General features: G+C 38.3%; 1 protein-coding gene across 1 annotated transcript in view; it reads left to right on the forward strand.

Moving 5' to 3' along the window:
* Potea (POTE ankyrin domain family member A) overlaps nt 1-15,385 on the forward strand; it is a 77,556-nt gene extending 62,171 nt beyond the window's left edge. Inside the window, exons 35-42 of the mRNA XM_050146738.1 lie at nt 2,151-2,361; nt 4,393-4,543; nt 7,488-7,558; nt 8,261-8,378; nt 10,120-10,319; nt 11,331-11,550; nt 14,118-14,230; nt 15,298-15,385. Of these exons, the coding sequence (XP_050002695.1) occupies nt 2,151-2,361; nt 4,393-4,543; nt 7,488-7,558; nt 8,261-8,378; nt 10,120-10,319; nt 11,331-11,550; nt 14,118-14,230; nt 15,298-15,385 (1,172 nt within the window). The remainder of the gene's footprint in view (nt 1-2,150; nt 2,362-4,392; nt 4,544-7,487; nt 7,559-8,260; nt 8,379-10,119; nt 10,320-11,330; nt 11,551-14,117; nt 14,231-15,297) is intronic.
* The last annotated feature ends 2,377 nt before the right edge of the window (nt 15,386-17,762 follow it).

Raw genomic sequence — 17,762 nt, forward strand, 5'->3', positions numbered from 1 at the left:
TAAGTCCGGTGCTCCAGTGTGGGTCTCTGTCTCTATCTCCATCCATCTCCAGATGAAGGTTCTATGGTGATATGCAAGATATTCATCAGTATGGCTATAGGATAGGGTCATTTCAGGTTCCCTATCCTCAGCTGCCCAAGGAGCTAACTGGGGACATCGCCCTGGGCACCTGGGAGCCCCTGTAGGTTCAAGTCTCTTGCCAACCCTAAGATGGCTCCCTTAATTAAGTTATGTGATTCCCTGCTCCTCTATCTAACCTTCCTTTCTCCCAGTCATCCCGTTTCCCCAAGTTCTCCCCATTATCCCCTTCTTACTTTTCTCTCCCCATCTCTCCTTACCCCCGTCCCACCCCACCCCCAAGTTCCCAATTTTTTGCCCGGGAATCTTGTCTACTTCCCATATCCAAGATAATAACTATATGTTTTTCTTTGGGTTCACCTTCTTATTTAGCTTCTTTAGGATCACAGAGTATAGACTCAATGACCATTATTTGTGGCTAGAAACCAATTATGAGTGAGTACATCCCATGCTCCTCTTTTTGGAAAATAGACCCATATCTATCACCATGCACAAAACTCAAGTCAAAATGGATCAAAGACCTCAATATCAATCTGAACACACTGAACCTGATAGAAGAGAAAGTGGGAAGTACCCTACAACAGTTGGGCACAGGAGATCACTTCCTATGTATAAACCCAGCAGCACAGACATTAAGGGAAACATTGAACAAATGGGACCTCCTGAAACTGAGAAGCTTCTGTAAAGCAAAGGACACTGTCACTAAGACAAAAAGGCAACCTACTGACTGGGAGAAGATCTTCACCAACCCCGCAACAGACAAAGGTCTAATCTCCAAAATATATAGAGAACTCAAGAAACTAGACTTTAAAATGCTAAATAACCCAATTAAAAAATGGGGCACTGAACTGAACAGAGAATTCTCAACAGAAGAATTGCAAATGGCCAAAAGACACTTAAGGTCATGCTCAACCTCCTTAGCGATCAGGGAAATGCAAATCAAAACAACTTTGAGATATCATCTTATACCTGTCAGAATGGCTAAAATCAAAAATACCAATGATAGCCTTTGCTGGAGAGGTTGTGGAGAAAGGGGTACCCTCATCCATTGCTGGTGGGAATGCAATCTTGTGCAACCACTTTGGAAATCAGTGTGGCGGTTTCTCAGGAAACTCGGGATCAACCTACCCCTGGACCCAGCAATACCACTCTTGGGAATATACCCAAGAGATGCCCTATCATATGACAAAAGCATTTGCTCAACTATGTTCATAGCAGCATTATTCGTTATAGCCAGAACCTGGAAACAACCTAGATGTCCTTCAATAGAAGAATGGATGAAGAAAGTGTGGAATATATACACATTAGAGTACTACTCAGCAGTAAAAAACAATGACTTCTCGAAATTTTGCATGCAAATGAATGGAAATAGAAAACACTATCCTGAGTGAGGTAAGCCAGACCCAAAAAGAGGAGCATGGGATGTACTGCTTTCAATTCTTAAACACGATTATGCAATCTCACCTTGACTGGCGTCTTCAATTCTTTCTGTGTTTTGGCTTAAAATCCCTCTTGCAGCAGGGAGCTGGGACTTTAGGAATCCATTGTTTTCATTACCTGAAGTCCATTGTCTTGAAAATTGCTTAAAGCATTTTATTTCATGTTTGTTTGTTTCGTATACTAACTACTAACGTTCTTCGCATTAGGTAGAAGCAGACGGCAGTTTTCTCCGCACCTTTGGAGACGGTCTAGAATCCTTTGTACCATCTGCTTAGCGGCTTCAGGCACATTCATTATTCCCCTACGTCGCCATCTTTTCCTCTGAGATATCTTCTTGTTCCAGCTGCAGATAACCTTATGCGACCACAGAACTCTTGTGGTTTTTTAACCACGGGTCTCCAAATGGTCATTAATCTGTTTTTTTTTTTTCCTACTGAACTTTAAACTAAGAACACAGATCTAGTGTGTTCTTGTTACAGAATTTAGTTTAATGTAATTTTCATCATTGGCGTCCAGTCTATATCTGTCCAGAGCATCAATGAAAGGAGGTCAAAATGTATAGTTTCTTTTTTTTTACACAGATAAGACACTAATTGATGTATTTTATTTTGTCTCTTCTTTCCTTCATCCAGATTCTGGAGGATCATTAAAAATACAGGATTTACCCAATTCCTACAATGCATTATTAGACCTTAAAAAAATCCATGAACTACTCAGGAAAAAAAATCAAAAAATAGAAAATAAAATTATTGCTCTACGGAAGGAGCTAAAAAAAAGAAGAGAGGAGAAATCAAAGTTAGAGGATGAAATAGTGGAACAGGATGAAGAACTCTGCAAACTGAGGTATGACACCCTACTTTGAGAACTCTATGTCAGAGATATGGAGAGAGAGCATTGTAACCACTGGTTTTCATCATAGATTTTTCACAGGAAAAAAATTTTGTGTCTTATGGATCAAGGCATTGTTGGGAATAATAAAAAATTGGTAATCATGGATATCACTGATAATGACATATATCATCTTTAAAATACCAATTTTAATGTGTGCATGATAGACATCATCTATATCGAAAGGTCACTATTCACCACATGAAACTGTGTGGCGTTTTTATTGTATTGACATAGAAATAATTCAGCAAGTATTATAATTTAGATAAGCAATTTTTTTACAATCTTAATTATTTACTTTTAGCAAGTTCATTAATGTAAAATCATATATTTAAAATATAGGAAATTTAAAAATGTCTTTGGTTAATATTCCTAGCTTTTTTCAAGTACATTTATATCCATTCATAATTCTACCCATAGAGCATAAAATGGTCTTATTAATAGCCTGAAAACCTTTTCTTTAAAGAATACACTATTTTTTTCTTCCAAATCAGGCTTTCTCTGTGTTACAGCCCTAGCTGTCCTGAAACTAGCTCGTGTAGACCAGGCTGGCCTCAAAGTCACAGAGATCCGCCTGCCTCTGCCTCCTGAGTGCTGGGATTAAAGGATTGAGCCACCACCACCTGGCAAAGATTGCATTTTTTAATTGGTGTGCTGAAGATGAAACTGGGCTCCTTGTGCATGCTAACCAGGACTGAAGGTCTCACAAATATTGAGCTTATTCTACATCACCACACATCGAATAAAAAGTAAAATGGGAAACAATTACTGATTCTTCAGCATCACTTTCATATATAGATAAGAAAAGAAATCTTTATTTTTCAAGACAGGCTCACACTGCATATCCCTAGTTGGCTCAGAGCACAGAAATCCACCTGCCTCTGTCTTCAGATCACTGGGATTAAAAACACATGCTGTATAAGGTGAGGGCATGGTCTCTCCAAGGGATGCCTGAAGAGAAGGTTTTATTGTCAATAAGAGAGAGTATAGCCAGAGGCATCTGGAAGAGTCCAGAGCATGCAGAGAAAGAGGAGGGCTGGAGAGGACAGTGAGAGAGGACTAGAGGAGAGGGGGTCAAGAGAAACGGGACAAAGAGAGAGAAGGAACCAAGAGAGAGGGGGAGAAGGTGGAAGAGGGGTCATTAGAACTAGAGCACACGACCAAGATGACAGGATTATATGGGAAGCAGAAGCTGGAGGAAGAAAAGCTCATGAGCTGGAGGAGTTTAGGGTAGCAGGCGGGGTGAGAAGCGTTGGGAAGAGGAGCCTCAGGTATGGAATGAGCCTGGAGATCATCACAAGCTTGGGTTTGCTCATAGGCACCACAGTTAACCATTTGCCCCAGGTTTCTATTGGACCTGACACATGCCAACATGCCTGTGTGGCTGCTCTCTATCATGAAGGAGCATGATGTTTAATATTAGTTTAATTATTTGTTATTGTCTCGTCCCAAGTGGGACTCTGAAGTTTTTAATAAAAGACATGGCGATCAACAGAGTAAGGTAAAATCATTACAAAAAACCCAAGCTATCATAAAAAGCATAAGTGAGGTTATATTTTTTAATCTAGTTTTTTCTTTTACCTTAAAATTGTTTAGCTTATAATTACATTTCTCCATTTCCTTTCCTTTCTCTAAGCCCTCCCATATACCATTGCTTGCTCTCTTTCTACTTCATGTTTTATATTAACCATTATTACATTTATATATACATAATTAATACATACATTTAACAATACATCATAATGATATACCTATATTATTAAATACTACCTGCTCACTCTATATAATGCTTAACCTAGTCTTAAATAACAAAATTTGAAATATAAGGCTAGAAAGTAAAAGTATTTGACAATGTAACTTAATTGTTTTTGTCTTATATTTTTCATACAATTTATAATAATAATGATAATAATTAACCTATAAAGATCAGTGTGAACGTTGCATTTTCTGACAAATTTAATTTCATGATAAGCACTTTAACCTCAGGTATACTTTATGCAAAGAATTCAAGGAGACAAGAATTATTCATAAAAATATTAAGAAACATTTACATGAAAAACAAAAGCAGTTCAACGAAAGAGTCACAATGGCAGAGCTTGAAAGGCATCTGAGGAGTGCAAGAGCCATCTTGAAGGAGGTAAACCGGCCTCAAGTAAAGCATTCGCATCTTCTCTCAACTTTGCCCCTTTGGTGAACTAATGTGTTTGTTGTAATTAATGACAGGAATATGATCTATAAATATCTTTTTCAGTTTACATTACCAGCCAAGCTCTCATGGTTCTATGCTTACAGAAACTTAACACACCTGACGCATCAGTAAGCAAGATGATATCATCGCTTATCTATCCTATTCATATGTTTTTCATTTATATCATTTTCGCTCTTATTTTAAAGATCATTTCTTTTATTTTCAAGTTTATAATGTAATCAGATAATCACTCCCTTCCCTTTTCTTTCTCCAACCTCTCCCATAGACCTTTCCCCACTGTCTTTCAAATTAATGGTTCCTTTTTTATTAATTGTTGTTTTACACACACACACACACACACACACACACACACACACACACACTTGAAATTTTCTTTGAGCCATCAACCAGCTCCCAAATAAAGACGTGGAAACTTACTAATTGTGAATGTTTGGCCTTCACTTGGGTTTGTTCCGAGAGCTCTTCTAACTTAGCTTAACTTGTTTCTGTTCATCTATGTTTTTCCTTGGGGCTTTTTACTTTTTCTTTTTGTTCTGTATGTCCCACGCTCCTGCTCCCTCTGTGTCTGTCTGCTGGCCCCTGGGGTCTCCCTGTCATCCCCTTTTCTCTTACTCTCTTGAACCCAAGTTCCTCCTATTTACTCTCCCTGTCTGGAAGTTCCACCTATACCTCCTTCCTGGCTATTAGCCATTCAACTTTTTTTTATCAGACCTATCAGGCGCCTTAGACAGGCAAGGTGAAACAGTCTCACGTCTTTACATGATTAAATAAATGCAACATATCTTTATATAGTTAAACAAATATTCCACAACATAAACAAATCTAACACATATTTACATCGTTAAACAAATATTCCATAAACGTTGAATATATACATATATGTGTACATATATATCCCTAAATAAGACTGCTTAGTATGTATAAGTATGTTACTTATGTATGTTTCCAGAGCTCACTATTGGGTGCTGGGTAACCAATTGGTGTGCTCTTCCCTGGGGAAGACTATTCCTGCCATGCTCAGTATTCCTTAGCTGCCTGTAGTTCTTTGTGTGGGGTTGAGGCCTCCCAGGCTTTCCTCTGTCCACTGTTGTCATCACTGTTCGGTTGTCGTGTTGGTGAGACTTTCTGACATTACTAGGAGACACAGCTAATAAACTTGCCGATTCTCTGGCTCTGACAATATTTCCACTCACTTTTTTTCAATGTTCCCGGAACCTTAGGCCAGGGAGGTTCTTTGTAGATAGATGTCCCTACTGGGACTGGCTCCACAACTCCGCATTCTTATTGGGCATGGCTTTCTGTAAAGGGATATATGAAAACCACAGAGATACTCACAAATCCATCTTTATTATGACACTCAATCTCAATAGCTCAGACATGGAAGCAGTCTGGATGTCAGTAGACAGTTGGATGGGTAGAGAGAATGTGGTACATACAAACAATAGAGCTTTATTGGGCTGTGAAGAATAGAACTGTGGAGGTGAAGAGGATCTCAGTGATTGAGAGCACTGACTGCTCTTTTAGAGGACTCTGGTTCAAATCCCTGCACCCACACGGCACCTCACAACTGGAGTCTGTAACTCCAGCTCCACAGGATCTAACATCCTCACACAGATACACATGCAGGCAAAAAACAACAATGTCCATTAAAAAAGAATAAAATTGTATCGTTCTCAGGAAAATTAATAAAATTCGAGTTAATTTTACTAAGTGTAAGCCTAATTCAGCATGATAAACATAGATTTTCTTGAATATGCAGATTATAGATTAGAAATATAGGACCTGCTACACATATATGGGGTAGAATATGTCTGAAGGGGTGGAGGTGGGACAGGAAAGGTTAGTGTGGTATCAAACGGCAGCAAAAATTACATACTCTCTCTCCTGTAAATATGTAGAGAATTTTGATGTTATAGTATAATCCAGTAATTTTAGATCAGATATGTCAGGCAGCCTCTTAGGGTAGTATTGCATATTGTTACTGAGTGACTTGACGAAGGCATGCTGCTTACGTTGTACTGTATCATTCTTGCTTCATGAACAATCTTGACAGCCTTTTGAGCCATAAATTATTAGAAATGGATAATGTTATTGTCAGTGAAATGAGTGAAATCTTTACAAAATACTGGAATCATATTCTGGGGCTCTCGTCCCTATCCCGTGGAAATGCTGCACCTTAAGAGATCAAATTTTATTGCAAAACAAAATACCACCAGAATATTAAAGCTACCAGCAGCGATGCACCACCATGGGGCACATAACCATAACCTGTGTGCATTGGCTATTTGAATCTGCCCAGTAACCCAGTGAGGTAGACACTGTGATATCAATCTCATAGATGAAGAGACTGGAATACAGGATGCTAACATGAAACAGATGTTGGGGCATCTATGCAGATATCGCTGTCCCACACACTCTTCAGAGAAGCAACAAAAGATGAGATGTGAGGTCACTATGTCATATCACTGGCCGAGTAGTGGCCATTTACATGTCTAGGAACTCTTTGTACAACAGTGATGATGTAGCATTTGGAATGCAATATACATACATACGTACATACATACATACATACCATGAGGGTGTTCCCTTTTCCCATTTCTCAGGCCTTTATCTTTTATCAGATAATACACTCTTTAAAAATAACATATTTTAGTCTGATAGAAATGTCAAGACATGTTTTGTTGACAAGAGAGACAGTATTATTACTTCAGATCTTGTGAGCCGCAACACTCAGCTATCTGGGAAGTTTCAAAACCCAGGTTGCCACAGACTGCTCAAGGGATCTAGATGAGTTCCTAAAGACTTTAGCATATTATCAATTAATGGCTAGATTTATCATGTTAGTAAAAATTATTTTCAATTTTTTATTTAGTTGCAAGAATCACAAAGACAACACATAGAAACTCTAAAAATTACCCAGAAGATGAAAGATCACTTACAAAGGTATACTTGGAAGTAACATTCGATGTGGCTTGAGTGTTTATATAAAGAGTAAGATGTGTAATGGGAAGGTACATCAGTTATGAGTTAGTATATGGGTGTGAAGCCTGGAATACATGCTTGAAGTCACATGAAACACATTTCAGAGTTTACGAAGTATCTCAGTGATAGAACATATGAATGTCAGCCTGGGTTATTCTCCAAACACTATAAATAGATAAAAAATGAAGAATTATAGGACTTTTTATATCATACCTAAACTTTGCATCATATTCTTACAAAGTAGGACTGGAAAGTGATACAATTTCTAAATCATATACTTTTCAAATATATCATAATTTATGCAATTTCTATTTCAGATAATTTTTCAAAAGTAATGTAATATTGTATAGGAATATAGGATAATGAGAGAGGAGCGATAAAGGGAAGCAAGGGGTCTTAGGGCAAGGCAGAAGGGGAGCAAGTGGTTGTGGCAGGTCACCTGTGGCAGGAGAGCAGGATGGCGGGTATGGGGAGGAAGTAGGGCGAACAGACAGAAGGGATGGGGAGGGTGGCAAGAGACAAGAAGGAACAATGTTTAATGATATGCATGTCTAAAATACGATAAAATCCATTATCTTGTGAACTAAATTAAAAAAAAACATTTAAAATGTGGTACTAAAAATTAGTCTATGAGAATAACTATTTTAAAACATGCACTTTTAGGATTGAGCAAGAACTTTCTGAGTTAAAAGTTGAAGTAAAAGAGCAAGCTAAGAAAATGGAAGAGCTTCGTGGGTGTCTGCAAAACTCACCTTTAAAATTGGAACAAAATGAAAAATTGGTAGGTCACTCTCATTCATTTTTGTCATGCCAAAAGGCATTTTCTTCCCTAAAAATATATGTCAGTATTTTAGGGAATATATTAAGTATCTCACTGAAAAGATATTTGTTGTATTCTTATTGCCACTGCTAGTGCTTATGCCAGCATGAGTTTGCTCAAGCAGCTGATTTAATAGAACGGATGACTTTGGTGCCAGTTGATAATGCTGCAGGAAATATCTTTGGAACAATGCTTCCATGAAGATATATATATATTTATCTATACATACATATATACATACATACATATAGAAAGTATATTCTATATATACATATAGAAAGTATTCAGAAGAAAACCATCGATAATCTGTTCTTCATGGACAATTCCACTATCACAAAAGAAAATGAGATGAAATGAAGTGTACTGGTCAACATCATAAAGTACTTAAAATCACACTGTGTCCTGGAAGCTTATTTTAAAGCAACACCTTACTCGAAGGAGTAACTTGGCTTTCTAAAACTCAACACGATCTGTTTGTGTGTAGATGTGGGAAGGATGCAAACGTGGGGTTCTTCTCCATAGAAACGAGCTTGGAGGGTCAGAAAGAATCATGCCCCCCGCCTTTTATTCAAAGAGCAGTATGTTTGTTTTATTAAGAACTGTTTTAAATGATTTAAAATTTCTTTATTTCTTCTTGGAGGTAAGGAAAATAAAGACTTATTAGAATATCTAATACAGGGTCAGCATGTGCCCCAGTCATCAAGGGCTTGTTTAGTAGACATCAGGCCTTGTGTTCAACAGCCCCACCCTCTCCACACTGAAAAAAAAAAAAGCAGTAAATTCAAAGTTGCCTTCTCCCTTTAAAAATCAAATCACTCTGCTTTTTGTAGACCAAGCGTTTCCAGTCCTAATCTTGAAGGAATAAACCCCCTCACTCACTGTTCTTAACTCAGGGAATATTCTACTATGTGCATTTCCCTGCATGGGGAAAACTGCTCTCATGGGGAGCCTTGCAACCCCCCCACTTCCGTTATTCTAATGTCTTGTTTCCTATTACTCAACATCTTACTAAAGTGCCCACCTTCAGGAAGCTAAGGTCTGTACTTACTGCATTTGACTCCAAAGGACACTGCCTGCAGCATGCAACTTGTTTCTGGATCATTTAAGGTACCCCATTTTCTCTGATTAACCATCCAGAGAGTCACAGCTTAAATTTGTTTACCATCATTCTCGGGTCCAGATGGGAATGCAGTAACTAGACCATAGTATTAGGCTGGGGCCTAGAAAACACACCTCCTTTCAATAAGTCCTTTATAGCTCACATAATCAACTCTCTGCTGGAGTCCTAACCCCCACCCCTGACCTCCAAGTCTGGAGTAGGATGGAGAATGCAAGGCACTGAGGGAGACACTCATGCAGGTTTGAAAATTCTGAGACTGGTCCCTGGCCTTGGAGTCGTGTCCCAGTTCTCTGTTATGGTGGGTTCTCCCTTTCCTGAGAAACAGACAGATTGTGTGTGCAGCTGGGCATTAACCACATTGAGCTTTTGCTCTGCAGGGTTCCCAAATGGGTTCTGGGGAACAAACCCAGGCCTTTGCAAGAGCAGCAGGTGATCTTAATCTCTGAGCCGTCCCTGATGATAAATATTTTAAACGAGCGTTTAAAAATGCTCTTTGAATAATTTACTCAAAAGTAAACCTATCAAATTTGTAATAAATATTTGAATATTTCTCTCTAAATATATCGTTTCAATTTGCTTTAGACACAGGCAGGTACTCAAGAAACTTTGGAGGAATTATGTGAGAACATTTTCCCGACGGATCAGACAGGAATCAGAATCCAGAGTCTGCGGTCTGAATCCTCCAAAATGAAAACCGGAAAAGACTCAAGTACAAGTGCTCAGAAAAGTTATGAGCAACAATGTATAGAAGAATTAAGGATTAGCAATTCATTGCTATTCAAGTGAGTAAAACCAGGAACTGCAGAAAATAGAGCAACCCCAGGTTTCCTGTAGGCCAGAATTTACAGTGAAATGGGCATGAGATTAGCAGGTGCAAGAGCGAGCTAGCCAAAATAATAGCTTTGGAGAATAATCTTAGACAGTACAAGACTGGCCTTCAAAACGGGGTTCCAGTGTAGACTATGTTACACCTCCTGCCTTTGATTAGACATGTGATTTTCTTCATTAGTATTCTCACGTGGTTGTTAGTGATACGTTTGCTCGTTAGCTAGCCAATAAATAGAAATAGTAAAAGTCTTGGTGCTGTTTAGAAGACTGTAAGGAAACCCTAGGGCTAGCTACTTTCCTTGTTCACGGTCTGGAGCTTCCTAAACTAGCTTTCCTCGGCTGTTCCCTTTGGTGCTACCACGAATGATTGCCCATCGTTCAGTGCTTCATTTCACCCATATTCTGGACAAAGTGTTAAAACCAGAAGCTTGGAAATGTCCTTGAGGAGATTTTCTTTTAACCCCCTAAACTTGTTTAATAAATGCAAGTATCCATAAAAATCTTTGCCATCTTACTCAGAAACAGTTAAGAAGTACAATATAATATTTAATAAATGAATATTAGTAAACTTGCTAGTATGACCATATAGTTACCATATCTGTAATCTCATGTCACTGCCTTTTGAATTAAAATATCTCTGCTCCAGCCTTAAGGATCATAGGTGTGGGGTCCTCCCAAAAAACAGCATTTTTTTACCTGTGAAATCATAAGTCTTTGATAGCGTTGTCTTTACTTCTGATATTGTTTAGAGGTATTTGTTACCTCATAATTTTCCTAAATTTATAAGTAATCCTTTGGAATGATTTGAAACCTGTAATATCTGCATGGCAGGCTTGCTTCTACACACCTTTCAGTGTTAAGATTCCGTTTAATAGGGAAATTCTGTGCATTCTTACAGTGCTTCTAAAATACAGGGAGACATTTATGGATAGATGAGATCCATATTATAATGTACACCCTTTCAGTCTTTACAGGAACAGGAGACTAGATAAATCCTGCACACAAGTCCACACCACAGTGGAGCAGGACACATCTCCTCTGCCCACACCAGAAACAAGGTTTTCTCTTGAGAACCCTTGCGTGGCAAGCAGTTGCCCTCACAGACACTTCTTCCCATGTGGACACATGGTTCTGCCAGGAAACCCACGGTCTTCTGATGACTGCATGCGAAGCTACCCAGTGACGGTATGGTCATTTCCTGTTTTCAGACTTGCAATAGAAACCTTTTTCTCCCAAATTTCGTGTATCACCAAATTGCTTACAATATATATTAATTACAATAGAAAGCAAAACATGCATTTTTCTAAAGTGTGAACACTCTGTCTTTCCCCATTAGAGTAAATAACTGTGATACAATAGCATGGCTTTAAACGCTGTTTAAAGTTATACTCACATAGTTTCACAGTGACTGCCACTGTGGACAGACTTTGTGGCATTGACGGACGTTTCTGGAGGATTACAGCTTGGTTGGTCTTTACAGTGCTCGAGTGTTTCGCCGCAGATTCCTGGATCTGCACACGTATCATGAGTGTGTCACCGGCATACAAACACCTCACCACATATGGGTGTGAATAATCCAGAGTCACCAGGAGTAATGCGTAAACTAGATGAAACAAAACCAAAAGCATCTCTTAGAACTAGGTTTTTCCGTTTTCTTAAACAAGAAGATATCCTTAATTGTGATTTACCTTGAAGCATATTTGTGTCAATTTTAAAACACGTGTTTATCGATCCACTGTTCACGTCAGCAAGGAAAGGGCACGCCTGCCTCTGAATTTCACCCCCATCTGAATGACTGGTGGAGAAGATGGCAGTGGTACCGATAGCCTTTAAATAAAAACAGCTGTCATTAAGAGCTCTTCGAGGTCTCTATGTCCAGTTCTTATGTAAAAGTGGACACTGCTTCACCTCTGCCCTACTCACCAGCTGTATGGTTGTGCTCATAGCCAGTGTCCATGTCTGTGGATCTAAGAATGGCTCCCATGCGGCAGAATAGACAAAAGAAAAGTTCAAGTATACTTGTCCCAGTAGGTAATACATACCTAAGTTTGACCAAGAGAAATAGCCCATGCCTCAAAAAATAAGGTGGAAAGGTGAATGAGGAAGACACTGGACACCAATCTTCAGCCTACACACACACACACACACACACACGCACGCACGCACACACACACACAGAAGAGTCAGGTTGATGTGGTAAAGCAAAAGTTATGGCAGAAAAAGAAGAGTAAAGGAAACAGAAGAACTTGAAGTGTTCTTGACTCTCAAAATCTTTCATTGCAGTTGTTACGGTTGGGGATCTGATGTTAGTGTAAAAGCTGGTATCCTTAGGTAATGAAAAACGAGTTTGTTGTTGACACGGCCTCCTAACAAACACTAGCTGAGCGGGATGTGAGCGAGGGGGATGATGAGACCATGTGACTCAGACTCTGTTATGCTGTCGTGCGCTGTAGAGAGGATGAGGCTTGCAGCAAAGCGTCCTAGCCACAGGTGAACACTCCCACGCCCAGAGACTGCCAAGAGAGAATGAGTGTGATTGTCTCATTCAACAGTCATGCGAGGATAAAAAGATACACTGAGAATAAAACAATGGTTTTCAAAAAAAAAAAAAAACTTAGTAAATTATGACTTAAGTAAACCTGGACTATCTGCAGCTATTAAAATGCTTCTATGGTATATTTTTACTAGGGTATAAATGCAACCATACTTTAATTTTAACAATCCTTATTTGCGAAGTCTTGCATTTTATCCAATACATTTTAGCAACTTAAAGAACAGGAAATATGAAAAATAGAAATGATTTTGAGTATATAAATTTTATTATAGAAAACCATCACACATTGAAATTAACTGGGCCTAATCTTCGCATCTCATTGAAGCAAATATATTTTTATGCATCCTTACATTTTTATCCACCATCCAAACCAAAAAAATTCATGGTAATAGTTAACTCTTAGAAAAGTCATTAAAGAGGTTATAAAGCTAATTGTTTTTCTTGTTTCAAATATATCATGGAGTTTTCATGTTTTGTTAATTTTTTTAGTGCTGGATTAAGTGCATAAAAACCTACTCGACAGCGAAAGGGTAAAATCCAGTGTGAGGGTCCCAAGTTGCAGAATGGCTGTTCTAACTGTATTTCCTGCGATGGGCACACCTTGGGCCTGGCTAATTTCGCTGTGTTTGTTTTACTTGCAAGTTCTTTATAATAAAGTTTTAATTAAACTAATTAGGGGGCCAGAGAGAGAGCTCAGTAAAGAGAACTGACTGCTCTTCCCAAGGACTCAGGTTTGATAAATCCAGTCTCTGGGAATCTAGTACACTCTTGTGGCCTTCCTGGGAACTGCACACACAGTGCACAGACATACATGATTTCAAAACATCCATGCACATAATAATAAACACATTTGAAAAATAGCTTTGTTCATAAATAAGAAAAATATCAATTATTTTACATTTTCCTTGGTTGTGTTAGGTTTATCACACTTATTAAAATTTTCTATGCATATTCATCATAGTTTCTCTCTTTGATTGTTTGGTTGTTTTTGAGACAGGGTTTCTCTGTACCTTTGGAGCCTGTCCTGTAACTCCCACCATAGACCAGGCTGGCATTGAACTCACAGAGATCTGCCTGCCTTTGCCTCCCTAGGACTGGGATTAAAGGCGTGAGCCACCACCACCCAGCTTCATCATAGTTTTAAGAAAGAAGAATAAGTCTCTAGGGTTTTAAAGCTATTTTGTATGATTTCTTGAAGATGGAAGACGAGGAAAATTCGATCAAAGTACTTACCAAATTAAAGCAATCTTTAGAATATAATTTGTATCAGCAGCAGAAGAAAAATGATGAACTACAAAAGGAGATAACCAGGTAAGATTTTAGTATTTCAAATATTGTCAACCGCTCCTATTAGCTATATGTGAAATGAAATCTAAATTCATTTTATTTATGTGTTTTCAGAAGAACTATTTCTAAGTCTACAAGATGGCTCAACGCTTAGAGGGGCTTACTGCCAGACACAACAAACGGAGTCACATCTTGAGACACACGTACACACACACACATACACACACGGTGAAATAACAACAAAACAATTGCATTTAAGTTTTACTTCAGAAAGTGACAGGATCTGAACCTTCTTTCTTCCCTTTTTGAGGCGGGGTCTCATTTTATAGCCCACGATTCCATTGTCCCATTTCCCCAAATACTCAAGTGTGTGTCATCACACTTAGCCCGAGTGCTTTTAGAACATGAAATATGATGAAACATAATATTCCCCACAGTTTTGAAAACTAGTACAACACCATGTTTGGTGTGTGATGGCTTCTCAGTCTACTTTTTTGACCATGATGTTTTATTTCTAAAGTTATTTTTTTTTTACTTTTCTTTTCATGTCGGATTCCATCCAAAATTAAACAAGTTTAGAATACAAAGCCTTCCAATTACCTTTAATAATAAAATATCTGGATTTAGTTTATATTTTCTTTTTTGTTGTTATAAAATACAGCATGTTATAAACTCCTTTTCCATAGGTATCCCCCATGTGCCCAAGAGGTGTGTGTTATTCAATTTCAAACATACACACATGAACACAAATGAACAAGGAATTTTATAAAGTATGTTTTATCATTTTTTAGGTGAACTTTGGGTTAAAGCTCGTAATAAGTTGATGTTTTGTATAAGTATATGAAGTTGACAATATTATTTATAAGAATCCTGTAAATATATACATATATTCCATTATTTGACTGCTGTATATATTATATTAATTGTCTTTATACTCTTTACCTAAGATAATTAAATAAAATTCTTTCAAGAAAAACTAGATTAAATTTAGGTCACAATTTATAGATACATTTATTTTATATGATCAGAACACGCTTAAGCAATTATTAAGTCTGTTCTGATAAAATATACTATTTGTTACATTCTTATAGAAATAAGAAACTCTTGAAAATGGCAAAAATTGGGCAAGACATTGGAGAATGTAGTTCTGATGGAAATTCAAAAACTGGTCATTTTTGAGATATGAGGTGAGTTTAAAAACTAAAGCTCACTTTTCTTTTTCCTTTCCTTTCCCTTCCTTCCTTCCTTCCTTCCTTCCTTCCTTCCTTCCTTCCTTCCTTCCTTCCTTCCTTTCTTTTTGGAAAATTTTTTTTGCTCAATGCTTCACAAATGAAAGGACTGTTTGTAAGACCATTTGCAGATTGAGTGTATGGACCAAACTCACCGTTTTCTATTAAGAGTGTCTGCTGTTGACCCCCTTATGTCCTGAAACTTTACTGAAGGACAGGACCCCAAGACATGAGCATAAAGTCAGTATTTTGGAATCGATCTATTGAGCCACAGTTGATGTCCTTTGAAATTCAGCTCTAGAATATTTCTGTCACCATAAAAAAGAAACTTCATACTTGGTAGCCGTCTTATGCGCACCTCCTTCCTCAGCCTTGGGAAACTACGTTGTCGTTTCTTCCTAGACACTTACCTGTTCTGGGCATTTCAGAGGAATGGACTCTCACAATAAGTGGTCTGGCTCCTTTCAAGGTCCCTTCCCGCCGTGGCAGTGTTCAGCACTTGGCTGTTATTGCTGTCGCTGACTGTTAGGTGTGGAGGCCCGCCATGAATTGTGTTTACCCCATGTAGCAACCAGCCTGCTATGGAGCACATCTGCACATTTTCCTTCCTCTTGGATGAGTATTTGTGGGTGAAGTTGCTGAGTCATGTGGTCCCCTGCTTTGATTTTGGAGTTGCTGACCATAGCATGCTGCTTTCCATACTGTCTGCACCAGCAAGACAGGAGGGGTATCACTTCCCCCCATCCTTGCCAACACTTGTTTTCTGTCAGTTTGTATTGAAAACATTGCCATTACAGTGATGTCAAGTTCATATCTGTAAGATCTAATGAGATGATGGTGTTTTGTTCACTTGATTGTATTGCTAACTCGCATATCCTTGTTGGAGAAATGCCGTTCAAACGATTTTTCAATTTTAAAAGACTTGTGAAGTTTTCTTTATATATGTGGTCTTTATTTATCTAGATCTTGGTCCATTACCAGATATGTGATTTTCAAGTTCTTTTTCCATTTAACAACTTGCCCTTTGCAGTTCGTTGCTGAGTTTATTTCAGGCACCACAGCGTGATTTTCTGAGGTCTCACTGATTTGTTTGTTCTTGCGTCCAATCAAAGTAGTTATTGCCAGCTCTAGTCAAGCTTTATTGCTATATTGTTTTAAAATATCTATTTTTTAATTTTTTCATTTAGCTATCATATATATGTGTGTATATGAGATGGAAAAATAGAGAGATAGATAGATAATAGGTCGATGATTTTGTGTGTGTGTGTGTGTGTGTGTGTGTGTGTGTGTGTGTGTGCGTCTGTATGCAGGAGCATGCATTTATTTGTACATGCAAGGCCAGAGGACCCAGGGTGACAACTCAAACCTTTTTTGTTGTTTATTTTGCAGTTTATTTACAGTTTTATCTTACTGATTATGCTAGTTTGGAATTCCACAAATAGAATAGGATGGCTGACCAGCAAGCACCAAGGGCCTGCCTCTGCTTCTCCTGCCCTGTGATTACAACTGTGTATCACTATACCCAGCCTTTAAAAAATTTTTTTACATGGGTTTTGGGGGTAAGACTTGGGTCTTGTTTGCAGGATGTACCAGTCAGGATTCTCCAAAGTATCAGAACTGATAGAAGGAATGTCTATATATTGAAAGGGAATTTACTGGAGTGATTTACAGGCTGTGGTCTCCCATGGAAAGATCAAAAATCCAGTAATTGTTCAGTGCACAAGGCTGAAGGCTGTAACAGCCCCAGTCTAGAGCTGGAGTCTCAGAGGATTAGTGCAGAACTGCTGGTCTCTAGTCTACTCTAGAATCCTGAAGAAGTAGTAGGTTCCAATACCAGGAAAGAAATGCCCAAGCAACAGGGCAGATGATTTGCTAGAGAGGGTGAGGGCAGGCAAGCAGAAAGCATGATGTTCCTTCTTTCATGTCCTCGTCTACAGGCTGTCATCAGCAGCTGTGGCTCAGATTGGGGGGGGGGGTCTTCCCACCTGAAATGATCCAAGAAAATCCCCACAGATGTGCTAGCTGCTTGGGTTTTATATGATTCCAGATGTAGTCAATTTGTCAAACAAGATTAGCCATCGGACAAAGCAAATAGTTTTCTCTCTAACCTAAGGGTCCATATTTATCTAATTTTTAGATAAATATGTAAATTTATCTAAATTTACACAGCATTTGTAGAGAGGCCATTTTTTTTGCATGTGACTTTTCAGTTCTACCAGAAGCAATTTTTTGTTAGAAGACTCTTTTTAACATTTCATTTTTTTAAAATATAATTTTTTTATTGAAAAAAAAAAGATTTCTGCCTTCTCCACGCCTCCCATTTCCCT

Source organism: Alexandromys fortis, unplaced genomic scaffold (genome assembly GCF_014885135.2).
Source record: "Alexandromys fortis isolate MF-2015 unplaced genomic scaffold, M_Fortis_MF-2015_v1.1 scaffold_55, whole genome shotgun sequence".
Lineage (NCBI taxonomy): Eukaryota > Metazoa > Chordata > Mammalia > Rodentia > Cricetidae > Alexandromys > Alexandromys fortis.